Genomic DNA, 26,583 nt, shown 5'->3' with positions numbered 1-26,583 from the left:
TAAGACCAAATTAGATTGGACCATATACTAAGAAAAATTAAAAATTAAATTGGACCATGATTAGAGTCAAAATTTCACTAAATGTAACTTAATTAATGAAATTTGAGGAAAGGTAAACGCTCGCCAAGTTTGTAAATTGGAGGGACCTCACAAGGAAGTGTCAATGAATAAATGTTAAATGATAGGTGAACTTTAAAAAAATATTAAATTATATTTAATCAACAGTATCAGGTACTTTTTAATGATATTAAAGTTTAGTTTGATAACGATTTTGTTTATAATTTTTTTTTTTATTTTAAAATTTTATATTTGTCTCCTCTCAAATTTTCAATTATAGTTTTCATCTTTGTTAAAGGAAAAAAAATTTACAACCTTTTTTAAGTTTACGTGACACCTTTGTAAACGTTACTAAAAACCGGATAACAAAGTTTATGAGTAGAAATAATGGTTAAAAATCACTTTTGGTCCCTAAACTTTCGTAGAAGTAACAATTTAGTTTCCGAATTTTGGTTTGTAACAATGTGGTGCCTATGTTTTCAATTTTGTAAAGGTTTAGCCCATGAACTTCAGAATGTAACAATTTAATCTCTACACTTTCAAAATTGTGACGATTTAGTCCCTAACGTAAAAAAATTCATCAAAATTAAAATGTCAATTTTTAATATTTTATGATGTAGATTTTGTATTTTGTAAAAAAATATTGAGTTTCTAATTAGTTTATTGGTTTGTTTATGCATGAAAATCTCATTAAACCATAGTATTCATTTCTATGGTAAGAACTAAATCGTTACAAATTTTAAAGTATAAAGGCTAAAATTGTAACATAGCAAAGTTTCAGGGACTAAATTGTTACAAAATTAAAAGTATAAGGACTAAATCGTTACAAACCAAAGTTTAGGGACTAAAATGTTATTTCTATGAAAGTTTAGAGACTAAAAGTGATTTTTAACCTATTTATAAGCTTAATTTTCAAAACCGAAAACAAAAAACCAAAAGCCCCTTTGATAAACACTTGACTTTTAGTATTTAGTTTTTGAAAAATAAGTTTATAAACATTATTTACATCCATAAGTTTCAATTTTGTTATCCACTTTCTATTCATATTTTTAAAATTCATACCAAGTTTTGAAAATATACCCATTTAATACCCATTTATTTTTTTAGCTTTAGTTTTTGAAAATTAAAATTTTTTCCTCTTAATTTGTTGGCTTTAGTTACTCAAGCTTGTTTGACCGAACGGACGACGACAACAACATGCATCTGGGGAATGATTCTACTACCACTACACCCACATTTTCCAAGCTCAAAAGGAGGTTTCGATATATATGCCTCCTTAGCCAAAATAAAATCTTTTCATGTGGACAAGATGAAGTTTTTTTTTCTTCAAATAGTGTTTTATAATGAACCAAAAGTACAAGTCATTTCTAACACTCTTGTGAGTTTGTTTTTCTTTTTCTTAATTTCGTCAAAAAGAAGTCATCTAAATTAAGATATTTCCCTATATGTATGATCAAACCTAATAAATTTTTAGCTCGATAATAACAAAACAAAATAGGAGCTCTTGGTTTGGCTGATGTCGATTCGTATGGCAATTCGGACTCGACTCAGGATGAGGATTCCGCTTTGAATAATGTTGCTATGAGCCGAAAGAGCTGGTAAGCTATCTCGCTAAACGAAAGGAAAAAACACGTACGGGTTGCCCTTATTGCAAGGGGCGGGGGCCAGTCAAAGAAGGTCAGTCGGACTTGGTTAGGACCCTTGATCTGGTTGAACTAGGTTATTCCATGCGATAATGTATGTGTATCGATATCCTCTTCAGGACCAGTTGCTTCTGATTTTTGTTTATACGTTTGGAGAAACCTGCTAAACCCACCTTTCTTATCCAATGAGATTTAATCTTTCAGCTCAAACTTTTCAATTGTCCTTAGGAAAAGGTAGTCGTACTCTTACCTTTTCCTTTTCTTGCCCTTTGGTGTCATTTAAAGTAGTAGTGGTAAACTTTCTAATGAAACAATGAATAGCTTCACTCTGTTACTTCAAACATTTGTCATTGTCGGAGTACCCAAGGTTTTAAAGAACAAGAAATCAACAAGAATTAAATCTTTATTTTCCAAAATAATTAAATAAAAGAAATTACAAGATATGGTCGTGTGGCTCGTGTCATCCACGTGTAAATTATTAAACTAACCAAAGAGCTTAATCATGTTTCCTTAACTTAGCCCACAGTGTCAAATATAAATAGTATGCTTTATAACACATGTCCCGACAAATGAAACTCAAATTCCACCAGTTTAGGCGATGATTAGTCAATAATTTAATAATTATATGACTAATTCCATTCAACCTTATGATGTAATCGCACTAATTTATTTATATTTATATTAACACCTGTTATCCCACTCCTTTATCCCATTCAGAATAAGTTCATTCTTCATTACTTTCCACGCGCCCCTTTGACCTTGCTTTTTTTTTTTTTTTTTAATTGAGTTATGGTATTTTTTAGACCAATCCAAAAATTCGGATCGGTTTGATTGTCAACCTAAAATATCACTCCAATACTACTTAACCCATGAATTAGGTTAGGTTGTTGGGTTATAGTTTTTTTCTTTTTAATTAAAAGTATGTAAATTTTTATACAACAATAACTAATAACTAAAATCTTATAAAATTCAAATGTTAAAATATCATATATCTATGATATTTATTACAAATTTTAAACAAAGATAAATATCATAACAATTTTAAAATAAAAATATTAAAAATTCATAGTAATTAAATTTATTTTTAAAAAAGGAAAAATATATGTATGATCACATATTATTATTATCTGTCTCATTGCTGTAAACCGACTTGTCGTTTAGGATAAGCAACACCTTGTCGAATGGCGGTGGCTTTCGTGTAAGAATTGGCCTACTACACAAATAAAAGCAAAATTAAAAATATTTAAATACAGCCCTCATAGGCCAATTTCAATGTATACATGTAGCATCCATTACTATTCTGTTTAGATATAGAAATTTGTCTTTTCTACTTCGTTCGGATATGAGATTCCTAAAAATAATTTTAAAAAAACAATAAAATTAAGAGATACAAAAATTTACGTAAAAAACACCAAATATGAAGAAAAAGTACGGGATCAAAAGAAAAAGTTACTATATAAAAAGTAGAAAAAAATTACTATATGAAAAGTAGAAATTTATCTATAATTCAATTACAAAGAAAATATTCTCTCGAACATTATATTACTTACACAATTTAGGGCTCGTTTGAATTGACTAAAAAAACAATACTTTTGAAAAAAAAATTATTTTTATTTAAATTCTTTTAATAAAAACGGTTTAAAACAATCTTGAAAAATATTTTAAAAACAATTTTGAGCAGTTGTCAAACAATATAATTTTTTTCAAAATTATTTATTTTCAAAACTAAACACTTGAAAAATTAATCCAAACACATATACCATACTTAAAGTCTCTAGAATTAGAATAGGCATAAATTGTTTTTATAGTGTTTATAATTCATCACTTTCTTAAACTTTCTTTTATGTCTAACAACTACTCTTTGAATATTTTATCAAAATCCAATAATTTTTCATTTCAAATATTCTGTCAAAACTCAATAGGATCCATATTCTTTATCAAATAAATAATTGAATACAAATTTGAATTACATTATACTTTTTTTTATAACACATAATCTCGAATAATTTAACAAATCTAAACATAGTTCAAACTAATCTAAATGTATGATGCCGACCTACGAGATCAAAAGTTTTAATCCCTCAATCTCATTGGTTGAACTAAAAAAAAGACTTGGAGTAATTTCTTGTGCCTGTAGAACTTAAAATTGAAAAGAGCAAATCAATCAACTAATTACACAGAATCTCTGCACATTGAATCTATATTGGAAACCATCACTTTCCCTGATTTCATTATGTAAAGATATCATCTTCTAACCTTAAACAAACAATATTCACAGTTTTTTTCTAAAGTATATTTGGATCTAGTTTCTATCATGGGTTTGATTTTGAGAGCTTTGTTTTTTCTTCTTCTTTCATCGGCTCAAACCATTCCAATCGTTGGCAGGATTGATGAATATGGCTTGATTAAAGAAATTGTTGTTCTGATTCACTTGAAAATCTGTTGAAGCAGAGGAGTAATCTAATGGCATTTCCCCTTGCTCTATTTTGCCAACATTTGTATAAGCTGCAGTGTTGTTTTGAAACCCAAGAGTTGGGTTAATACTTGAATTGTCATTGAAAAGCTGAGAAATTGGGCCTAAATAATCCAAATCCAAGAGATGGGTTATTGAAAAAGTCCTTGGAAATTTCATCATTTGTTGTCCATTATTGCCTTCTGTGACGTCGTTTCTTGTTGGTAATTCCTCTGTTTTCTCCTCTAATAACCCTTTGTTTGAATGTCTCTTCTTGTAAATTCTACACAAAACCCAATCATCCAACTGAAACAAACACAAAAATAAACAAAACCCATTATTAATAACTTTATCAGATGATTTTGAACAACATAAACAAGAAAAATTCCAAAAGAGGTTCTTTGAAAAAACTTACTCTCATGGACCCTGATTGTTTGATTGATTGCTTGTTTGATTCAATCAAACGATACTCATGCATAATCCAATCAGTTTTAACACCTTTTGGTGGCTTCCCTTTGTAAAAAACTAAAGCTTTCTTTACTCCAACATACTTTGATGCACTGTAAATCGCCTTATCGGTTCCGGTCGCCTTCCAATAACCCGATACCGCCGCTCGATTCGGCCGAACACCGTTCGGGTATTTTCGGTCTCTTGGGCTGAAGAAGTACCATTCATTTTCACCAGAATCAGCCTTCTCTGCAGAAGTTAATGGTCAAAGATGAAACACATGAGCAAATGAACGTAAAATAGTGATAAAAGTGAAGGTAAAGTTGTAGATATTACCAGGCAAATCCCAAGGATCGAATTTGTAGATATCAACTTCAGGGATTATGGAAACAGGACATGGCTTGGAAGTGGCTTGGTTTCTGAGGTAAAACATGATCAATTCTTCATCAGTTGGGTGAAATCTGAAGCCGGGGGGAAGCTCAGTACTGCAGTTTTTCTCCTTCATTTCTGAAGTGATTTTTGTGGGATTATCTGAAAGAATGTCGTATTTTAAGATAAAAGGCAAAGCAGAGGAAGAAATGAAGGTTTTTGAAATGTTGGAAAGGAGATGAATGGGGCTTTTATGTTTGGTGGGTTTGGTCGTTTTGTGTGAGTGGCAGCTTTTTATTGGTTTTCTCTTTGACTTCATCTTCCTTTGTTGGCGGCTTTCTAAGAACCCCATAACCCAAAAAATATTAAGTGCATCTCAGATTATATCTACCTTCAGAATTTTTTTAATACCGAATATCATATTGTCTCTGGTCACCTTATAAATTTATCTCATAAATATTAATAGGTTCTACATTAATATCAATAGAATCCACTCTATTCTTAAAAACACGTTGACTATCGTATAATAAATGGAAGGAATACTCTCGTAGTATAAAAAATTTTCTCTTATCATCTATGTACAACTCACCCAAATATCCAATCTCAAACACCGATATATTTAATATAAGCCTAATGAGAACTCGAATCCCTCTCAACTTTATGCTCTTTATATATATATATATATATATATATAATTGACATAGGAGTAGCTAGTTCAATGTTAAATATGGCTTTCGACTTTTTTTAAATCTAGATTTAAGCCTCACTCCTTACATCTTTCTTTCTTAACAACCTTTCGATTATAAAGTCTCCCGTCAACAAAATTTCTAAATTTATCACTGATGACAAGTGTCATGTGACAAATTTTTTTTTTTAATATTATATATTTTTTTTTAAAGATGCATGAAGTTATTCTTTAGGGTTTTATTATTATTATATTTTACTTTATTGACGTGATAAGGTTATCCGAATATTGAAGAAGATGCCATTTTAAAACCATCTGGTGGTCTTATCTTTCACACTTCTATCTTCTTCTTCTCCCATTGAATATTTGACATTTGGGATTTTCTTCATTCCTCCACAGTCTTCTTTTGTTTTCCATTCTTTCTCATTTAATCCACACAAACTAAACAAAACAAAATTCGAAAACATTTTTCCAAATCCAATAATAGAAAATTTGCAATTTTCCAGTATGCTAATCAAGTGTTCGTAACCTATTTTGTCAAATGCGGCGTTTTAAGACTTAAAATTTCATCATCATGATAGGAAAAATTTTTGGATAATTTTCTAAATATTTAGTTGTTGTTTGATGGAGGACTCTTTCATAAGGCTCAAATGAAATTCAACTCGCTTTTTTAAAACATAAATTTTATAATATTTTATTTGTGTCATTACAAAGTAAAATTATCGTATGACTCTCGTTACTTACTATTCATTTGTTTTTTCATTTCTTTTTCGATGTAATTTGCACTCCTTTTTTTTTTTTTTAATTTCTTTGTTACTCGCTACTTGATTTATCTGAAGGAATGGAAACTCAAAAAAAATGTCAAAATGAAAGAAAAAAAAAAATTCAACGAAATACATGTGTGGAATGAAATGGTTAATTTCATATATTTTTTATAGAAAAATATCGCATCAATTTTTCAATATCTATTAGTCCTGTTTGATTTAGAGACAAGAAAAATATATGTGAAATATTTTATATTAAAAAAAATGTATAACTAATTTGAAATATCTAACTATACTAAGGATCCAAAATTCAAAAACTCATTTTAGTTAATGTTTCCAAACGACTTTTCCTAATTTAAATTTTAAAAATCCTTCAACATTTATTATGTATGTGAACACAATTAAGAGAATAGAATATTTTAAGATATTTAGACAATAAAATTACTCTTTTTTCTTTTTTGCGACATTTTCAGTAAAATGGTTAGGTATATATCACGGTAGAAATATGAAGAGATATATTGTCTTTATCCTAATGGATTATTTAATTCTAGATGTCACATGGTCCTCGATAATTAAGGAAGTTTCACGAAGGACAAAAGAGAATAGTCCTACGTAGGATAAGGAAAGAGTTGTGATTAGGTGATTTAATTTGACTGTAACTAAAAACTGATTAGTGATTGGTAGAAAAAAAGAGACGATTAGAAGCTGCCACGTAGCAGAATTTGGCCTCGTGTCCCTTAATCTTGGAGTTCAGAGATTAGGATAAGCACTAAAAAGGAAGCGAATTAGGCGGAGAAGATTGATTGCTTGTGGTTGTTATCCATCCAGGTCAGCCATCCACGTCGATAATTTTTATATTCTTAAATTTTTAATTTTCTACGCTAAATGACGGCAGAGGTTGACGCGTGGCATTGGGATCAGTGAGGATTCCATTTCTTCGATTCTTAATGATGTTAATTAGAAGAATATTCTATGCAGATGGGATTTTTATTTATTTATTTATTTACTTTTGGTGGTATGGTCATATTGTTTGTCTGACGTGGAATTTCTAGTCAAAATTAGACGTTTGAATTTTTCTTTATGATATCAATCAAGATATAAGCAATGGCGGAACCAGAAATTTTATATAAAGAGCACTATATGTAAAAAAAAATATCTATAAATGAATGCAAAAAGGTATTCATAACTTTATAATTAACTAATTTAGTACATTACAATTGCCTTCTAAGAATTTTCATGTTTTAAAATTGATTCATAATAACTTCAGTATCTAACTTATCAAATAAATTATTTTCAATATAGGCTATAAAACAATCATTTATCCATTGATCTCCCATTCAATTACGTAATCGAGTCTTCACAATATGCATAGCAGAAAATGTTTTCTCTACAGTAGTTGTGGCGATAGGTAAAATCAACCCTAAAGTGAGTAATCTGTAAAATAATGGATAGACCTTGTCTTTATTCGTCAGGGCCATTTTACTGTAAGATTACATATATTTTTTAGCTCAACAAACTCAATATTTGAACAAATATCAATAATGTAATTTTTAAGTTGTCCTCAAGCATGGAGAGTTCAATAACTGAAAAGTCTTTTGGGTAAAATTGAACGAGTTGACTATGTTTTTTTTCTATCAAAAGATAAAAATGAACTACTTGGATTTAGACATGTCACACGGAGAAGCAATTTAGTATTTGTTTCAGTAAAACGATTATTCAGCTCTTGAAGTTGCATATCAATAATGGCATAGAAAACTTGAACACGATAATGATGTAAATTTTTAACTGGTTAAGATTTTCGTCTTTTTCTTCCCTAAATTAGAAATAGGTCATCCAGAACTTCAATATCATGACTATGACAGATATTGAACACGATAATGATGTAAATTTTTAACTGGTTGAGATTTTCGTCTTTTTCTTCTTCAAATTGGAAATAGGTCATCCATTTACGAACTTCAATATCATGACTATGACAGAAATCGGAAACCATATTCAACAACGAATCCCAATAAAACTCTCTTGTTCTTTTGCAATCTTTCTTTACAAAATTTAACTTCTTTGCATTGACAATATATTGATCTTTTCTTTGTAATGCTTGAGACAAGTAATTTGTGATTCCCAAGATAATTTTTATAAAATGTATATGAAAAACAAAGTCAACAAATAAAATTGAACTTATTAGAGTCATTTATTCATATTTTTGTTACGAATTTGCTCCACCTTGCATAATTGCCTCAAGTACATCAACTATTGAAGAGAACATTGTCATAAAACTCATTAAAGTGTAGTAATGTGATCCCATCGAGTATCTCTTGGTCGTTTAATCATTGTCTCCTGATTTAATCCTCAACCACTTAATATTTCACCATTATTTAAAGCTTCAAAAATTTTCATTCTATATTTCTCTCGTAGAATATCTCAACATTTTGTTGATGCCCCAATTATGTTCTCTACATTTGTAACAATAAAAACAGACCTAAGAGCTCATTGAAGCTGATGAGAAAAACAATGAATGTCAAAAACACATTTATTTTCTTTTAAAATAAATGCTTGTAATATATTGAACCGACCTTACATATTACCTGCTCTATCATATCCTTGTCCTTGTAAATTAGAAATGCTTAACCCATATTGAGAAAAAAAAATAATCTATAGCTTTCTTAAGTGATAAAGAACTTGTATCATTGACATATATGATTCAAACAAATTGTCCAATCACATGACCTTTATCCACATATTGTAATACAATTGACATCTACTCCTTTAAAGATACATCTTTTGATTCGTCTATCAAGATAGAAAAATGTTTGTCACTCATATCTTTTATAACCATATTAACAACTTCTGCTGTAATGGAATGGACTATATATTTTTTAATACTGGGTGAAGTCAATTTCAAATTATCTGGGGTATTTTTCAAAGTCACGACTTCAATATCCTTATTATGGTTGCATAACCATTGTAAAAGTTCAAGAAAATTACCTTGATTCTTCGAATCATCTGTCTCATCATGTCCACGGAATGCAAGTTCTTGTCGTAATAAAAATTGAATACAGTTAATTGATGCACCTAATTGAGTTTGGTCAGACATCCTATTTAAAAAAGTCTCAATATGTTATTTTTGTTTCAAAGGAGCCTCACATTTACCCAAAGTCGTATTGTGTGCACTATTAGGACCACCAACATGAATATACAATTTCTATTTTTTCTTCCAATTAGAAAATCTTTCACTAACAAAACTGTCACCTCCTAACTTCTTACTTTCTTTTGGTTTGAATAGATAGCTACATAAACAAAATACGCCATCATTTAAAATGCTATATTCTAGCCAATTAGAATATTCACTAAATCAAGCTGGGTCAAATCATCTTGACTTTGTACCAAATTTCTTAAGTGGAAAACTGAAAAGTATGATTTCGAGGCTGACAAGGACCTTTTAGCAAATATGCTCTACGAACTTGATCTCGAACATTATAATTATAATAATAAATTTTGGTTGTTAGACCAGGATATGCGAGTTGCTCTTTTAGATTGAAATCTGTATAAGATCAATCAGAACTCAAAACATTTTTCTTCTTTGAAGATGATATCTCTATTGTCTCTCTCTCCATATTGGTTTTGAATTAACTTTATAAAAATTTTAATAATAAGAATAATACATTCTATTATATAGATTTAAAAGCATAAAAACTTAAAGTCTAAGAAGATTTTAAAACTTACTTACTAGTTCGTATATCCAAACGAGTGACAACAAATAATCCTCTAACTTGAATTATGAAATTAATTTAAAATACATGTACAAGTTATGTGAATATAAAAATAATATGGAAACAAACGAAAATATATAGAGAATAATGTGAATATTAAAAGTATGTAAAAATTTAATGGCACAATAAAAATATCTCTCCATATTGAATTAGAGCTGCCTCTACAAAAGTATTCACACTAAAAATATTAAAAACTATTATGTAGATTTAAAAATATAAGAAATAAAAAGTCTAAGAAAAATTTCAAATTTACATATCAATGATATGATACATATAGCCTAACGAATAACAAAAAAATTATCTTGTACAACTCTAAAACTAATATATATAATGAAAATTGCGTAGGAAAAGAAAAGTAAACATTACCTATTCAAGATAACGCTATTAAGAATTGAGATTAAAAACTTTCCTAAATTTCAAAGGAAAAAACTTTCACATAAGATAAAGGAATTGCAAGTCTCGTGTAGAATCAATCAACCTCTTAATCATTAAACCACAAAGGGGATTTAACAATATATGCACATTTATTAATGAAATTATTAATTATTACTTAAAATTTTATATTAAAAATATAAAAATCGATAATTTGAGAGGCACGTGCCCACCCCTCTGTGGCTCTCCTTTGGATGTAACTTGAGTGGATAGCTCTCATGGATTTGATGGGAGGATGAATAAAGCTGGTGCCTTTAATAAATAGTCAGTCATATATCTATTTTATTTTTGAAAAAAAATTAATATATACTCTTGAAATTTAAAGTGGTATATATTAAAACTTCAGACTAATAATTTTATTTCCAAAATTTTAATCAATTTGAATTTTTTTTATTAAAAACTGGTATTAATATTAATGTATATGTCACGTGTATAACATTTCCTTAAATTTGAATTGGAGAAAAGGTAAGAATTGAATAGACATAGTAGCAACTTTTTATTAAATTTCAATGATTTTTCATATACTCTACTTTCTTTAAAGAAAAAAATCACGTGATAAATTTTCTTGATAATGAGGTGGGTTTTGGAGAAAAATATTTTTATTCTAATGATTTTGAGTTGATTATAAATAAAATGAAGTTAGTAAATAGTCTAAAGTTATTTATTTATGAAAGTTTAGCGTTTAATGCTATAATTATTAGTCTAAAATTTTAATAGATATAGACCCTATTTGGTAATAATTTGGGTAATATATTTTTTAAAAAATTAAGTCTATAAATACTATATATATATATGAAAATTGACTAAGAATTCAATCTCTATTTAGTAAATATGAAGAGTGAAGATTATAGTAAGAGAATACGAAAAAAAATAAACGTAATTTTTAATATTAAAAAACTAAATAGTTATGATAAGAGTGTAGTTGAAATTTTTCCTTAATTTCTTTGATTAAAAAAATTTCCACCTAATTGGAGGTCGTAAATGGATGGGATTAAATGAACTTTAAAATAATATTTTAGCATTACATAGTCATTTATTGTTATATTAAAAAACAGTATTTTATTTATTCATTTATTTTTAAAAAAATAGTATTGGGAGATGGTTAATTAAAAAGGAGGAAAGTGGTGACGAATGCGATGAGATAAACTTTGCATGCGGAACCAAGGGGATATGGATGCTATAGATTTTGGTTTGGTTTTGACATCCCAAATTTAAAATGTTTGGATAAATTTTTTTAATAATTATTTTTATTTTATTTTTTAAATGCCAACGTGACAAAATTAGAAACGACGACCAAGATGTGACAACCATTTTAAAATGAAACAATCTGGTGGGTAATGCATGGTTTGTTGAATTAGATAATCATTCTGTTTTAACAAAATTACACTTTTGATTAAGGTGTATATGGGTTTGATTGAAGATGGTATTTAGATTGTTTGGATTGCATTAGGTTGTTTGATTATAACTTATTTTTTAATTAATTTAAATATGTAAATTTATCTACAATATATGATTAATAACTAAAATTTCATAAAAGTCAAATATTAAATACCAAATATCTATGATATTTATTACAAACTTTAAATAGGAACAAACGTCATAACAGTTTTAAAAAAGAAAAATAGCAAAACTTTGAACAAAGAGATATAAATATATATGTATATAAATTCGGGTTGGATTGGGTCAACCCGATTTTTTTTAACCAACCCGAGACCCAATCCAATCCAACTATAATAGAAAACTTCCAACCCAACTCACCTTAAGAACAAAATTGACCCAATTCAATCCTTACAATTTAAGTTGGGTAGTTCAAGTTGTTCAAATTATCAAATCTTTTGAACATCCCTGCTTCTTATTTGCAATTTGAGGTAGATTTCATTTTAAAACTCAATTAGTACTTAGATTTAGAACATTTTCAAAATTAGTTTTCATTAGATAATTCTATTAGAAAAATTTCAAAATGGAATTGTGTCCAAGGAATTTGTAGACTTCACAATTAAAAATATCAATTATATGATTTATTAACTTCTTACATTGTGGAATGACTAAACAACTCCTTGTACTAACAACTCCCAATGCCCCAAAACACTCCCGCATAGTTAGAGTATTGATATAATTAGGGTTGGGGCGGGGTAAGGTCGGGAATGGTCCCGCCCCATTCCCCGTATTGAGAAGTCGGGATTAGTGTTAGAGAATCCCGTTAGGGATTAGGTCCCCGTGGGAAAAAATTTCCTGTCTATCATTTTTTTTATTTTTAATTATTTTATTTTTATTTAAAATCAATAAATTTTTATATTTATATTGAAATGGTATACTTTTGAGGTTAGGAGATTGTATTGTTATTGTTTTGTTTAATTAAATTAATAATAAAAAATATTTTAGCATTTCTTTATTTAAAAATTTAATAAAAAATAAAAAAATAATTATATTATGAAATGAAATTTTAAAAAAAAATTAGGAAAAAAGAACAAAAACAAAAAATAGTAGCTTTAAAGCTACTCTTATATATATACACACACATAAATAAATATATGTATTAAAAAAATTAAAAAATATATATATTTTTTTTTGGAGGGGGGGGGGGGGGGGTTCGGGGACAGGGACGGAGCGGGGATACCCTCCTATCCCCCCATCCCTGGTTCAAGGACTCGTTTTGACCCTATTCCCGGTAAAACCGGGGATTTCCCGCCCTGATCGAGGTGGGTACCCACAGAGATTTTTGCCAACCCTAGATATAATATCAAATTCACCATGCATTGACCTATGAGCTTAAAGCTTTAAGGCCAATTGATGATTTAACATGGTACCAAAGTAGAAGGTCATGTGTTCAAATTTCTTCAATGTCATTTCCGTAATATTGATTTCCATTTGTTTGGTCTTCTACATATTTCAAGCCCACTAGTGAGGGGTACTAGAAGATTAAATGTTCAAATCCCTACTCTTATTCACATGTTGCTTAACTTTTTTTTTCTTAAAAAAAAAAAAAAAAAGGGAATAATACCTTTTTGGTCCCTAAGTTTTGGCTTTCGTTTCTATTTGGTCCATAAGTTTTAAAAATGTTACACATTTAGTTCTTAAGTTTTGAGTTTTGTTTCATTTTAGTTCCTAAGTTTCAAATTGTTACAAATTTACCCTTGAGATTTAAGTTTTGTTTCAATTTGGTCCCTAGATTTCAATATTTAACATTTTTTTACCTCGATTTTTTATTAAATACTCAATTTCAATCATTGACATTAATTTCTATTGATTAATTAAAAATAATTATGAAGTGAAATTTTAAAAGTGATAAAAAGAGTGAAATTTAATTAATTATAATTTTTAATGATTTTTATTTATTAATATAAATTAACTCTAAAAACGAAAAGTGAGCATTTAGTAAAAAAATGAGGTTAAAAGTATAAATCTTGTAACATAGTGACCAAATTGAAGCAAAACTCAAGTGTCAAGAGTAAAATTGTAGCATTTTGAAATTTATTTTGAAATCTATGTACTAAATTGAAACCAAACTCAAAACTTAAACTAAATGTAGAAGATTTTGAAATCTAAAAACTAAATAGAAACTAGACCAAACGGTATTTTTTGCCAAAAAAAAAAAATAATAATAAAGAAAGAAAGAAAGACATTAATTCAAATCTCTAACTTTTAATTGAGGATCTAGTTTTTCTAGTCCAAGTTATACTTACGATCTCCATGTATAATGCATTTTTAAAACCTAACACCTATATATTAATAAACAAATCTGTAAGCATAAAATACTCTAAGAAAAGTGTACTTGTAGAGATCAAAGACTTAAACATAGATTCAAATTCAAATTGTTTCTCATTATTAAGAAATATAATAATAAGGATAATATTTAGGTACATTTCAAGATGCATCAATCTTTGTGTATCCTTTCTCATCATTCACATAAAGAAATATTAAGACATTCTAAAAATGAAAAAAAAAAAAACAAAATTTACCACATAAAAAATTATAATTAGACAATTTAGTGGGATATACAAAAATAGATGTTATCCAAGATACACCAAACTAATTTTCTAATAATAATACCCACACAAAATAATTATAAACAAACCTAAACCCCACCACACAAATTACCATGATGAAATAAAACAAGTTGTTTGAGTCTTTATTGAATATGTTCTTCTCTAATTTGAGGAGGAAGCAATTCGTACAATAAAAAACTAATTCTGTGCCCCATAGGCTTCACAAAACAGAAGCAAATGGGAAGAACAAAACAGAGGAAAACAGTAGGGTAATCTATAGCTAACAAAAGCTCTAGTAGCCATATTCATGGCTGCCAAGTTCAAGAAGAGACCTCAAAGCCTGTTTCTTCATCACTTTCCCATAAACCCCTCTCCCCAACTTCAAAATCCTCTCCATTTCCAAAACCCCACCATTATTATTACTTCTCTTATACCTTTCCACCATCATTTTCACCATTCTCTCATCACTCCCCACTGCATCTACTACACTATCCACTACCATTTCCATTCCTTGAATTCTTCTTCCCCATTTCTTCATTGCCTTCTCTGAACTAAACACTTCATGATATGCCCCCCAAAATGAAGCCCTCAAATACCCTTTTTCTTTTCCTCTCACCATCCGTCTCCTCATTCCTTCTTCCAACTTGTAAATTGCTGCTCCCATTTCACTTCCCCCGTTCATTCCCATTTCAATCTCTTTCATCTCTTCTTTGTTGCTGATTTCTTCTTCGAATCGACACCTTTTGCATTTGCAATTGAAGCCCCATGTCTCCGACATTCTCTTGCGGTCTTTCGACGACGAAAGAGGATCAAAATACGCGAATGTGATCTCTTCCCCTGTTTTTATGTCTCTAGATGCGTGGACTATAATGTGATCTCCAATGTGTAAGCGTCTGGCATTGGGGATACATGAATGGTTGATGAAAGAAGGTAAAACCCACAGCCCAACTCCATAGTAATCGCTGTTTTTGCCAAGAACTATAGCAGAAGCTGCATCTTCAACTAGGGAATTGATATCCAAAACACTGAGGATGTTACTCATTTCATTTGGGCTAATCTGATCCTCTGTTTCTGGCTTGAAGACACTCATTTCAGGAACCTCGAGATCCTCCTCTACTTCACCACACGAGAGTAAACTAATCAAATTCTTTGTTTTGGTACTTTTTGTGACAGAATCTGTGACTTTATCGACGAAATTCTTCCACATTACCAATTGGGCATTTTCGTCGCTATTTTCTGGCAAAATCCCTCTTTCAATCGCGATTGCTTTGGTTACTAGCAGCAAAGTCCCGGAATCTACATTCTTCGTTGCAAACAGCCCACGTCCACTAATCCCAGATCTTCTAATCTGTACTGGACCGATGAATTCAGCCAAATCTGGGGATTTCACACGAAACCCATTTAGAATCCAATCAGAGAGATCGAAAGCTCCAGTCTTTGACAAATGTTCGAGTTTTTTGCATTTCTCAACATACCCATTAAGATCATCGGAGTTTCCACTTACCTGTGGATCAACCAGAGCTGTTTTGAAGCATTCTAATGCCGAAGAGTACCTGTTGAGATTCAGCAGAATTTTACCTTTACAGATCAAAGTTTTGAAGTGGGTGCTCTCGATTTTCAAAGCTTCTTCGCAATCATTTAAGGCTTCTTCGAAATTTCTGAGCTTGGATCGTGCTTCGGCTCGGTTGCAGAGGGCTAAACAGAGAGATTTTTGAAGCTTGAGAAGATGGTGATTTGTAGTCGGGGTTTGATTTCTGCAGATGGTGATGAATTGAGAGTAGGTGTAAACGGCGTCATTCCATTCTTCTCTAAGCAGGAGCTCTGTGGCTTTAGATCTGAGAAGTTGCATTTCTGCTTCCTCCATTTCTGGGTCCTTGAGCTCTTGATGTTGGTCCTCCATTGCCATTTTCGAAGTTGAGTTAAAATGTGAAAATGGTTGTTTTCTTTTCTTTGATAATCGTTGTAATTTCTGAGGAAATTTTGAATTGTGGGATTGTAACGGTCATATTGCGAATCTTTTTCCCTCTCTCTTCCATTTGGACTCCATTGCTTTTAAAAAGTTTAACCGTCCAACGGTTATGTCGGGGCCGTTCATCTTCTCCGACATTTTTTCTTTGAAACGGTTCATTTCGACATTAATATAGTAATTATAATATAATTTATTATAGAATTCCTGCCGAGGAAAATATGAATTAAACTCTAAAAAAATTGAGAAGATACAAAATGACACATCATTTTTTCCTTTTTTTTAAAAAAATTTAATATTGGATTTTGAAATTATAAAATTGTTGCGATTATTATTTTTTCCCAAAAGAATAAAATTGCAATAAGAAAAAGAGACCTTACAGGTTAATGCACAATCAAAACACACACAAAAGGAAGAGAAAAAACAATCACATGATTTTTTGTCTGAATTAATTGTAAAGATGGATATATTCATTTGACAATTTCAATCAAGCTCTAAAATTCCAATGAGATATCCTATCGGAATACATTCTCCAAAATACCCTAGCTCAAAGCACAATCAAAGAATAAATGGTCTTGAATTTTAATTTTGCCCGTGTATATAACATAGACATGGGGTACTAGGACATCACCTACTAGGACGATCACGTGTTTGTAGTCGATTTCAAACAAGTCAAACAATAAAAGCGTGTATGAGACAACTACTTCTAAACTAAATGAGGCTAGACTAAAGCATCATACATGATGTCTAGACTGTAAGGAGTCCTATCCATTAGTAATAGAAAACACTCCAAAATAACAAGAGAGTCAAATCACATAAGCCTCTCTCTCACCCTTAGCTATTAGAGACTGTATTTCAAGAGTTTATTCAACATTCTAAACTTAGAATAAAGTTGTTCTAGATAGGACAACGTAAAAGAGTAACTTCATTATCCATTTTAGATGTAGAATACTAGAATGAAATTGTTTCAAATTTGGAGCGAAGATTTAAAAGATTTAATAACCACAACAACAAGGAATTAATAGAAACAATAAGAGACGAGATTGGCTAAAGAGATCATAGCAACGAATGAGAAAGGAGAAAAGAAAAGAGAAATTCAAATTTAATTTAATTTCATCAAGTCAGCACAATACAATCAAGAACTGAATTAAAAGAAAGCTTGCAACTATTTTTTCAAACAGTAACTTAAAAAAACACCAAATCCTACAAAAAGTGTAATTTACCTTTGAAATTTTACCCATTGACATTGAGCACAAAAATCTAATAAAGTTAGCTGAAAAGGTGGACCTTTTGGATTGGTAGTGGTAGCGCTGAATCTTTTCTTTTGTGGCATAGGGCTTTGGGGACAGGTCGATGAAAACAAGCGATGAACATGGGCGCTACAATCCCTACGCCAAATTGTTCCTCACCGCCCTCTCCGCCATGGTGGCGGAATCCACCACCTTCCCCATAGACCTCACTAAGACCAGGCTTCAGCTTCACGGCGAGTCTTCCTCCTCCTCTCGCTCCACAAATGCCTTCAGACTCGCTTCAGCTATCGTCAAGGACCAAGGTCCCTTTGCCCTCTACAAGGGATTGTCTCCGGCGATTCTCAGGCACCTCTTCTATACCCCCATACGAATCGTCGGGTATGAACACCTACGATCCCTCTTCCTTGCGTCCGATGGCGGCTCTGTTCCCCTCCATGTCAAGGCCCTTGTCGGTGGACTCTCCGGCTCCATTGCTCAGGTTCCAATTCTCCACATTATCATTTTATTAAAGCTCCGATTAACGATATTGTACATTTTAAAGATTTGCATTTGCAACTGCAATGTGGACAAATTTGGCACAATCTAGTTATTAACTATTCATGAAATGTATGATCTCTGGAACAGGTGCTGATCTTCCCTATTGTAATATGTTGGGATTGATTGGTGTTATAGAATTCTTTCAATGCTCTGAATTTTGTGAATCTAGGATGAATCTGAAACTCACAGCCACCATCTAAACTGTCATTTGTGAGTTTGAAAATTGACACTTAAATGTCTAGACCAGTTTACCTGTATCTTGACTACTTGACTAATCTCATGGGATAACTTCCCTATTCTTACCACATTTAGGTGTCAAGGAAACTCCATAGATATGAAATCCTAAGTAAGTGGCCATCATGAATTGAACGCATTCTCAACCCTTATCAAACCCAACTATGATGGTTACAGGATATAAATTTTACTCTAAACCCATGTGTCAAACTACCATTAAATTCAAAGCTATTGATATTCTTAACATGCTAATGCTACTTCCTTTGCTAAATGTCAAGATCTTTTTTGTGTTTACCATTAGTATTACAGGTAGTGGCAAGTCCTGCTGATCTTGTTAAGGTGAGGATGCAAGCTGATGGGCGTCTAGTGAGCCAGGGTCTGCAACCCAGATACTCAGGACCTCTCGATGCCTTAACCAAGATAGTGCACGGAGAAGGGATTATTGGACTTTGGAAAGGGGTTGTCCCAAATGTTCAAAGAGCATTTTTGGTTAACATGGGAGAATTAGCGTGCTATGATCATGCTAAACGTTTTGTTCTTCAGAATCAAATAGCTGGAGATAATATTTTTGGCCATACCTTTGCTTCTGTAATTTCAGGTCTGTGTGCAACTGCTTTGAGTTGTCCAGCTGATGTTGTAAAGACAAGAATGATGAATCAAGCTGTTAGCAAGGAAGGAATTGCCAAGTACAACAGTTCGTATGATTGCCTTGTTAAGACTGTTAAAGTTGAAGGATTGAGAGCTTTGTGGAAGGGGTTTTTTCCTACTTGGGCTAGGCTTGGTCCTTGGCAATTTGTCTTCTGGGTGTCTTATGAGAAGTTTCGCAAACTTGCTGGGTTATCTTCCTTCTAGTTAATCATTGTGTTTTTTGTGCCAAAGCAAGTAAACGTAGAGATATTGAATGGCTTTGTCATAAGCAGAACTAGTTTTTAAGTTTATTTGGTATCAGAATTGTGGATCCGGTCCTGTAGATTGATGACCCGAAATTGGAGGAAAATAAAATATACCCTACTTCTCAAAATAAAATATACCCTATTTATGTGAAATTATCAAAATAGAAACTCATATACATAGATTGATCTCTCGCTCTCTTCACCTTCTCCTCTTTCTCGCCCTCTCTTGGTCTTCTATCTCTCACTCACTTTTTAAGTTTCAAAACTCTTAAGTATTAAAAAATGGAGCAAAAACCATTTTGTGCTTTTATATTGAGTTATTATACAATTATTTCTAGAATAATTTATATTCCAATGTAAAAAAAATGTAACAATTGAAACTGTAATTAAAAAAAATTTGATTGGTTCAATACGATTAAAAGTTGATCAAATATATATCTAGGTATTCATTGCTACCTTCTGAGAGAGTTAGCCATCTAACAATTGAACAACATCGAAAGAAAAATCTTTTAACATACATGATCCAATGCTTCAGATGTGGTGTTCGCTTGAATCTAAAAATTATGTTATTCCGATTAATGAACTGCCAAAATTATTGCAAAAGCTAGTTTCCAGAAGCAGAGATGGGAGGATGGAAGATTCTATCACCAGCTGCTTTGCGCTCTTTCCTGCATTTCAGCTGCTCTCTCCTCCTTCAACCTTTGTGCAATCTCTTTAATCTTGGGGTTGAAGAAACGATCTCGGACGAAATTCCTTTCCTCGGCTTGTATCTCCTTGATAGCACTTGGATAAGGGTTAGGAGGAGGTTTCTTCCCTTGAAGACGTGCAATTTGCTTCAAGCGAGAGTAAGCCTTCTTTTTCGCCTTTTTCTCTGCCCGGTATTCCATCTGGATGACAAAAGACATTATCAACAAAATGAAGAGATTCAAGAGAAGTATATGAATAAAAGAACAGCAACCATACATTGGCTAATGCCATGGCTTCCTCCTCATTGACACCCTGTTCCTTCAGTTCAAGCACCCGCAAGCCAAATATTCGGGCTGGAGGAGGATCGAAACTACAGAACCTGTTGCAACAAAAGCCAATAGACACACCATCTAGATATCAAAATTTCGTCAATGCAAGATAAAACTCAACAAAGATACATATGCTTCAATTTGAACCACCTATTTTAGGAAAGCTGAGGTCTATTCGAGATTTATCTCAAAGAAGAAGGCAAATTCTAAGAGCATGCACAACAAGTGACATCAGAGACTTTTTTATCAGGTGATCTATTTTAAACCAAGTATGTCTCTACTGATTGATTAGAAGCCAATAGACATACCATTTAACAGGAAACAGGCCAGCTCTTGAAACACGATTTACTTTTGTTTAAGCCGTAAGAAGTGGCTTCACTCTAGTTATGATATTGATAATATTCGGCCTCAAAAGAATTAGCTGTATGCTTGAAATTCTCACTGTAGTTGGACCGTGGTTAAATGCACAATGCAGACAGACATCCAACAACCAATCGAAAAGCCTCTTAAGCAGTAGGCATGTATAACTCTAATTCATAGATATCCAACAAGAGTGTTCAACATCATGTGTAATTCAAACCCTTTAAGGTATAGAAGTTCCTCAGGAACCTAAAAACTTGAGATCTAATTTCACTTCAAGGCAGACAAGTTGCTATCGAAAGACGAAATCAATCCCTCATTCCAAACATGTATGATGTAGTAAAATGTGACAAACTATATATATAAAAGAAGTATCATACTTGATGGCATCTTCGTATTTTGAATCTGGATGTTTCTGGAAGAACTTTTTTACATATACATCCTCAGGAAGATTGATTGTCTTGACTGTTCCATCTACTCGAGGAAACGTAGGAGGTGGCGCCCTGAGCAAGAGTTTAATGAATGAAGATAAGATGATTGTTTCAAACAGTTGATCTTTTTATGCATTCATTGCAACCGCAGTGTGCTCAACTCGTGAAAAGGAAACAACAGAGGAAAAAACCCAGAAATTTGACCCCTTCCAAAGTAATTTCTCAATAAGCAGTTTAGATTTATTTAATTCAGTGACGAGTGCCAAAATTCACCAAAAATACGTCATATACATGATAGATTGAGAAACTTGAATCTAATAGTATACCAAAAAGTTCGACTAATCTAAGAAAGATGCTTTTGACAAGCTAAAACCCGAAGGTTTACAAACAAAAGAGGTATATAGAAATCCACCCCCCGATTTAAGAACAAAAATTGAACATTTTCAAGATCCTAGAGAATCAAATACTCCTAAACAGAAAAAAAAAGGTAAGAGGAGTGAGGAATAGAAGAAGAACTGACTGCTCCATGGCTTTGAGCCAAATGGGTTCTGCTTTGGCCAAGCCCTTGACGAGCTTTCTAGTCTTAGTTAGCAAGTCTCCTTTCATGAAGGACATAGCTCCTCCTTTTTGGATTGCGAATCGATCCAATGAACTACTGAATACAATGAAAATGAGAAAATCAGAAGCTGATAAAATATTACAGTAAAGCAAAACTACGCCATGAATATCATTAGGGTTTGAAACTAAAAAATCAGGATAATTAATGACTAAGATAAAGAGAAATCGAGCAAAGAAAAATTGCCAAACACTGACGAAAAAATGAAAAATAAAGAAGAAGAGGAGGAGAAACGTACCAGACGAGACGAAAGTGATGAAACTAGAGAGACTTCGGCTAATCTCTACTTCTCTGGTTCAAGAATTGGGCAAGAACAAGAAGGCATAATGGAAACCGCCAGAAATGCAACCGCCCGGACCAGTTGAACACCGATCCGTCCGGTCCGGTTCGTAACAACGGTTTAGGTTCTCTTACACTTTTTACTTACGCCAGTTGGAACAAACACAGTGTCATGCATGTGACTTAAAATTTTCTATAATAAAATTTATAATTAATAAATATTTGATATGAAATGTAGTAATTTAAAAATAGTGTCTAAAATAATGTCTCGAGTTAATTTACTATGAATATGGGATATTTTGAATGCCATTGAAAATTTATTAGAAGTTTTTTTTAAGGGAAAGTAAAATTTTTAAATAATACTTATATAATTGAATTTAATAATAGTTGATATGAAATTTAAAAGTATAAAAAGACCAAAGAAATATAGAAATAGATTAATAAATAAAAATAAAATATAAATGATGTAATTAGAATAAAAGTAAAATATTGGTTAATTCTTTGATATATCCTTCTTGGATGATAATGATTTTTAGAGGGGGAAAAAGAATGAGAGAAAAATATTAAAAATAAAAGCCAATTTTTAAAAAATGAATCTTGTAGTTTTCCCGAAAAAAAAAAGGTTGTTTGTTATTTTTCTTTGATAAAACCTCTTATTAAATTCTCTCTTCTTCTTCTTCTTCTTTTTTTTTTCTTCATATATTTGATTTAAAAGGTCAATTATAAGTATTTAAGATATGTATTCAAAATCCCAAATAATACAATACCAATAAAATTATAAGGCTATTCAATTTTATTAATTCAATAAAAATTAAAAAGAATTTAATGTTTTTGTAAATTTATTGTGGAGAAAAAATACATAAAATAAGTCATGTGTTCTAAAAAAATAAATAATTAGATAATGGCTAGGTAGTAATTGTTGCTTTAAATTAGTTTTTTTTTTTTTAAATCTTTCTGTCGTAAAATTGAGAAGCATAACGGAGACACGGATATGGAGAAAATATTATATGATAATAATAAATAAAATAACTAAAAGCATAAAATAACTAAAATTATAAAATTGGATAATATGTAAATTGAAGTGGAATTCTCACCAATGTATATATCTCTACAAAATCCACAAATGACCACTTATTTATAGGGAATTTTGGTGACACACTTGGACACTATGTACAGGTGGTTGAATGACACATAGCCAACACATGTGATAATGAGAAAATGACACTTGGTATTGCACTAATGGGCATCTATTATTTTATATAATATTTATAATACTCCCCTTAGAAACTTATTATTAGAGATGTTCAATTTTTTCGCAGGACCCCGTCCCGAACGGGGTGGGGATTCCCCGATTAGGCGGGGAATGGGGGAGGGAGTGGGGGAAAAAAATTTCCCATGAGTTAAACGGGGACGGGGACGGGGAATGCATTCTCCATCCCCGCCCCCGGCCCCGTCCCGTTCCCCGTCCCCGCCCCGATTAACTTTTACATATTTATTTAGTATAGTTATATAATGTTATATTATTATTATTATTATTATATAAATATTACATTTAAATTTAAAATTTGATTATTTATTGAGAAACATCATGAATATGTTTAAATTGAATGTTTAAATTTAGATTATATATGTGAATAATTTAATTTATATTTATTTATTTCTACTAAAAAAATTTATTAACTTTTTTAGGCCAAAATTTGAGTAATTTATCTTTAAATTCAAATTGTCATATAAAACTAACCATGATAAACAATTTGGTGATAAAGTTAATTATTTAATTAAAATTTGCTCACAGTAGTGATTAAAATTAATTGACTTTTTACAAAAAAAAAGAAAAAAAAGTAACGGGAAAAAATTCCATGCGGGGAATCCCCTTCCCGATCCCCGTGGGAAATTTCACGAGGATGGGGAATGAAATGAGGAGCGAGGACAGGATGGGGAATAGCATCCCTGGCCCCGCCCCGCCCGTGGACATCTCTACTCATTATATATATGAAATATGCCTCATTAAAACCTTATTAGGAAAAAACCACATGGAAAAAAATCCTAGTAAAGGAAAAATAGTACATATTTCATAGAATTTATACTTTCAAAAGAATATATTTGCTCCCCCTCACGAAAACATCACTTAAGACCTCTGAGTCGTCGCATTCCAATGTTGTGCACCAATTTTTCAAAAGTTACGATTGGTAATGTCTTTGTAGATAAGTCTGCCAGGTTATCCTTCAAACAAATTTGTTGTGCAGTAATGTCATCATTTTCTTCAAGATCATGAGTGTAGAAAAGCTTCTGTGAAATATGTTTTGTTCTATCTCCTTTAATATATCCTACTTTGATTTGGGTTATGCAAGTTGTGTTGTCTTCGTATAATATTGTTGGAAGGTTTTTATTAGAAGACAAGCCACAAGTTTTACGAATGTGTTGAGTCATTGATCTTAGTCATACACATTCTCGACTAGCCTCGTGAATTGCAAGAATTTCAGCATGATTTGAGAAAGTGGCCGTTATAGTATGTTTCATCGATCGCCATGAAATAGCAGTTCCTCCACATGTGAATAGATAACCTATTTGAGATCTAGCTTTGTGTGGATCAGATAAATATCAAGAATCTGCATAACCAACTAGATTAAAATTTGATTTATTTGAATAAAACAAACTCATATCGATTGTTCCTCAGAGATAATGGAGTATATGCTTAATCCCGTTCCAATGTCTTTTTGTAGGAGAAGAACTATATCTAGCTAAAGTAAATCTAGTCTTGTATTATTAGCAAGATACATAAGTGCACTATTTGCATTAAGATATGGTACTTCAAGACCAAGAAGTTCTTCATTATCTTCTTGAGGTCGAAATATATATATTTCTTTATATCCAATGAACGGACTTCCATTGGAATATTTAATGGATGTGCTTTGTCCATATAAAATCTTTTCAAAATTTTTCCCGTATTAGTTGACTGATGAATAAATATTCCATCTGCTAAATGTTCAATTTGCAAACCAATGCAAAAATTTGTTTTTCCGAGATCTTTCATCTCAAATTCTTTCTTAAGATATACTATTGCCTTTGAAATCTTTTTAGGAGTTCCAATTATATTTAAGTCATCAACATATACAGTTGTAATAACAAATTCTGATTGTGATTTCTTTATAAAAACACACGGACATATTGGATTATTTTGATATCCTTCTTTCAATAAATATCTACTTAGGCTATTGTACCACATCTGTCCTAATTGTTTCAATCCATATAGTGATCTCTGTAACTTTATTGAATACCATTCCCGAGAATTTGATGTATATGTTTCAGGTACCTTAAATTCTTTTGGGATTCTCATATAAATATCGTTATCAAGAGATCCATATAAATATGTTGTGAATACATTCATAAGATGCATATCCAAACTTTTATACACAGTCAAGCCAATTAAATATCTTAATATAATTACATCCACCACTGGAGAATATGTCTCCTAAAAAACAATACCAGGTCTTTGTGAAAAATCTTGTGCAACTAGTCTTGCTTTATATTTTGTAACCTCATTATTTTCATTTCTTTTCCTCAACGTATCCCACATGTTTAACACCTTCAAACGTGTTCGGACTACTGATCCAAAAACCTAGCGTTTTGCAAGTGAGTTTAATTCCACCTCAATTGCTTATTTCTATTGAAACCAATCTTTTCTATGTCGACATTCTTCAACAGATTTTGGTTCAGAATCATCATTTTCAAATATAATATCAAGAGCAACATTATACGCAAAAATTTTGTCAATAATTACATTAGTTTGATTCCATCTTTTTCCTGACATGACATAGTTTATTGAAATCTCATTATTATCTTTAGGTATTTCACCTTCTATACTAGTCATGTCGAGAATTTCTTTATGGGTATTTACATCCTTAACCAAGTCTTCTTGACTATTAATTATTTTTCTTTTATGAGGATTTTTATCTTTGAAACCCACTGGTCTACCACGCTTCTGACGTGTTCCAGACTCATTAGTGACAACTTGTTGTGTTGGGATATCAATTTTTTATGGAACATGGGTATATATGGCTTAGTTACTATCTTTGTATCTATAAATGCATATGGTAATTGATTTTCTATATTTTGCAAATGAATTATTTTCTTAACTTCAAGTTCACATTGATTTGTACGGAGATCTAATTGAGACAATAACGATGCATTCCATGTAATTTCTTTTTCCAACTTCTTAATTCCTCCCCCTAGTGAGTAAATACATCACCCGTCAGGGGCTTAAGATATTTAATAATTGATGGAAAATCATATCCAACATATATTCCTAACCTTCTTTGAGGACTCATCTTAGTGCGTTGAGATGGGAAATATTTGGCTCATGACCATAAGTTAATTGTAATGACGAGTACTTATGATA

The 26,583-nt window shown here is 31.3% G+C and overlaps 4 protein-coding genes across 5 annotated transcripts; 1 reads left to right on the top strand and 3 right to left on the bottom strand.

The window, feature by feature from the left end:
- Window positions 1-3,899: 3,899 nt before the first annotated feature.
- On the bottom strand, window positions 3,900-5,407 carry LOC120080857 (NAC domain-containing protein 2-like). Its single transcript, XM_039035510.2, has 3 exons — window positions 4,936-5,407; window positions 4,568-4,848; window positions 3,900-4,458 (listed from the first exon to the last, which is right to left on the bottom strand). Exons 1-3 carry the CDS (start codon window positions 5,318-5,320, stop codon window positions 4,054-4,056), a joined length of 1,071 nt encoding a protein of 356 aa, XP_038891438.2. The 5' UTR covers window positions 5,321-5,407; the 3' UTR covers window positions 3,900-4,053.
- A 9,312-nt stretch (window positions 5,408-14,719) lies between these two features.
- SDG35 (SET domain protein 35) lies at window positions 14,720-16,632 on the bottom strand. The gene has a single exon (XM_039036061.2). It carries the CDS (start codon window positions 16,506-16,508, stop codon window positions 14,895-14,897), a length of 1,614 nt encoding a protein of 537 aa, XP_038891989.1. The 5' UTR covers window positions 16,509-16,632; the 3' UTR covers window positions 14,720-14,894.
- Window positions 16,633-17,852: 1,220 nt separating this feature from the next.
- On the top strand, window positions 17,853-19,615 carry UCP3 (Mitochondrial substrate carrier family protein). The gene is made up of 2 exons (XM_039036646.2): window positions 17,853-18,296; window positions 18,899-19,615. Exons 1-2 carry the CDS (start codon window positions 17,922-17,924, stop codon window positions 19,439-19,441), a joined length of 918 nt encoding a protein of 305 aa, XP_038892574.1. The 5' UTR covers window positions 17,853-17,921; the 3' UTR covers window positions 19,442-19,615.
- Window positions 19,616-19,904: 289 nt separating this feature from the next.
- On the bottom strand, window positions 19,905-22,281 carry LOC120081194 (uncharacterized). Of its 2 annotated transcripts, none has more exons than XM_039035890.2 (5): window positions 22,144-22,281; window positions 21,810-21,944; window positions 21,239-21,361; window positions 20,446-20,548; window positions 19,905-20,369 (listed from the first exon to the last, which is right to left on the bottom strand). In XM_039035890.2, the coding sequence occupies exons 2-5, from the start codon at window positions 21,902-21,904 to the stop codon at window positions 20,127-20,129; spliced, it is 564 nt and encodes a 187-aa protein (XP_038891818.1). In that variant the 5' UTR covers window positions 21,905-21,944; window positions 22,144-22,281; the 3' UTR covers window positions 19,905-20,126. The 2 variants fall into 2 exon arrangements, with proteins under 2 accessions (XP_038891818.1, XP_038891819.1); XM_039035891.2 differs by having other exon boundaries at window positions 21,810-21,941; window positions 22,144-22,273.
- Between the last annotated feature and the right edge of the window lie 4,302 nt (window positions 22,282-26,583).

The sequence above is a fragment of the Benincasa hispida genome, chromosome 7 (assembly GCF_027475165.1).
Source record: "Benincasa hispida cultivar pf3 chromosome 7, pf3_genome.v1.1, whole genome shotgun sequence".
NCBI classification, from domain to species: Eukaryota; Viridiplantae; Streptophyta; class Magnoliopsida; order Cucurbitales; family Cucurbitaceae; genus Benincasa; species Benincasa hispida.
This window is presented reverse-complemented; position numbering and strand designations above follow the sequence as displayed.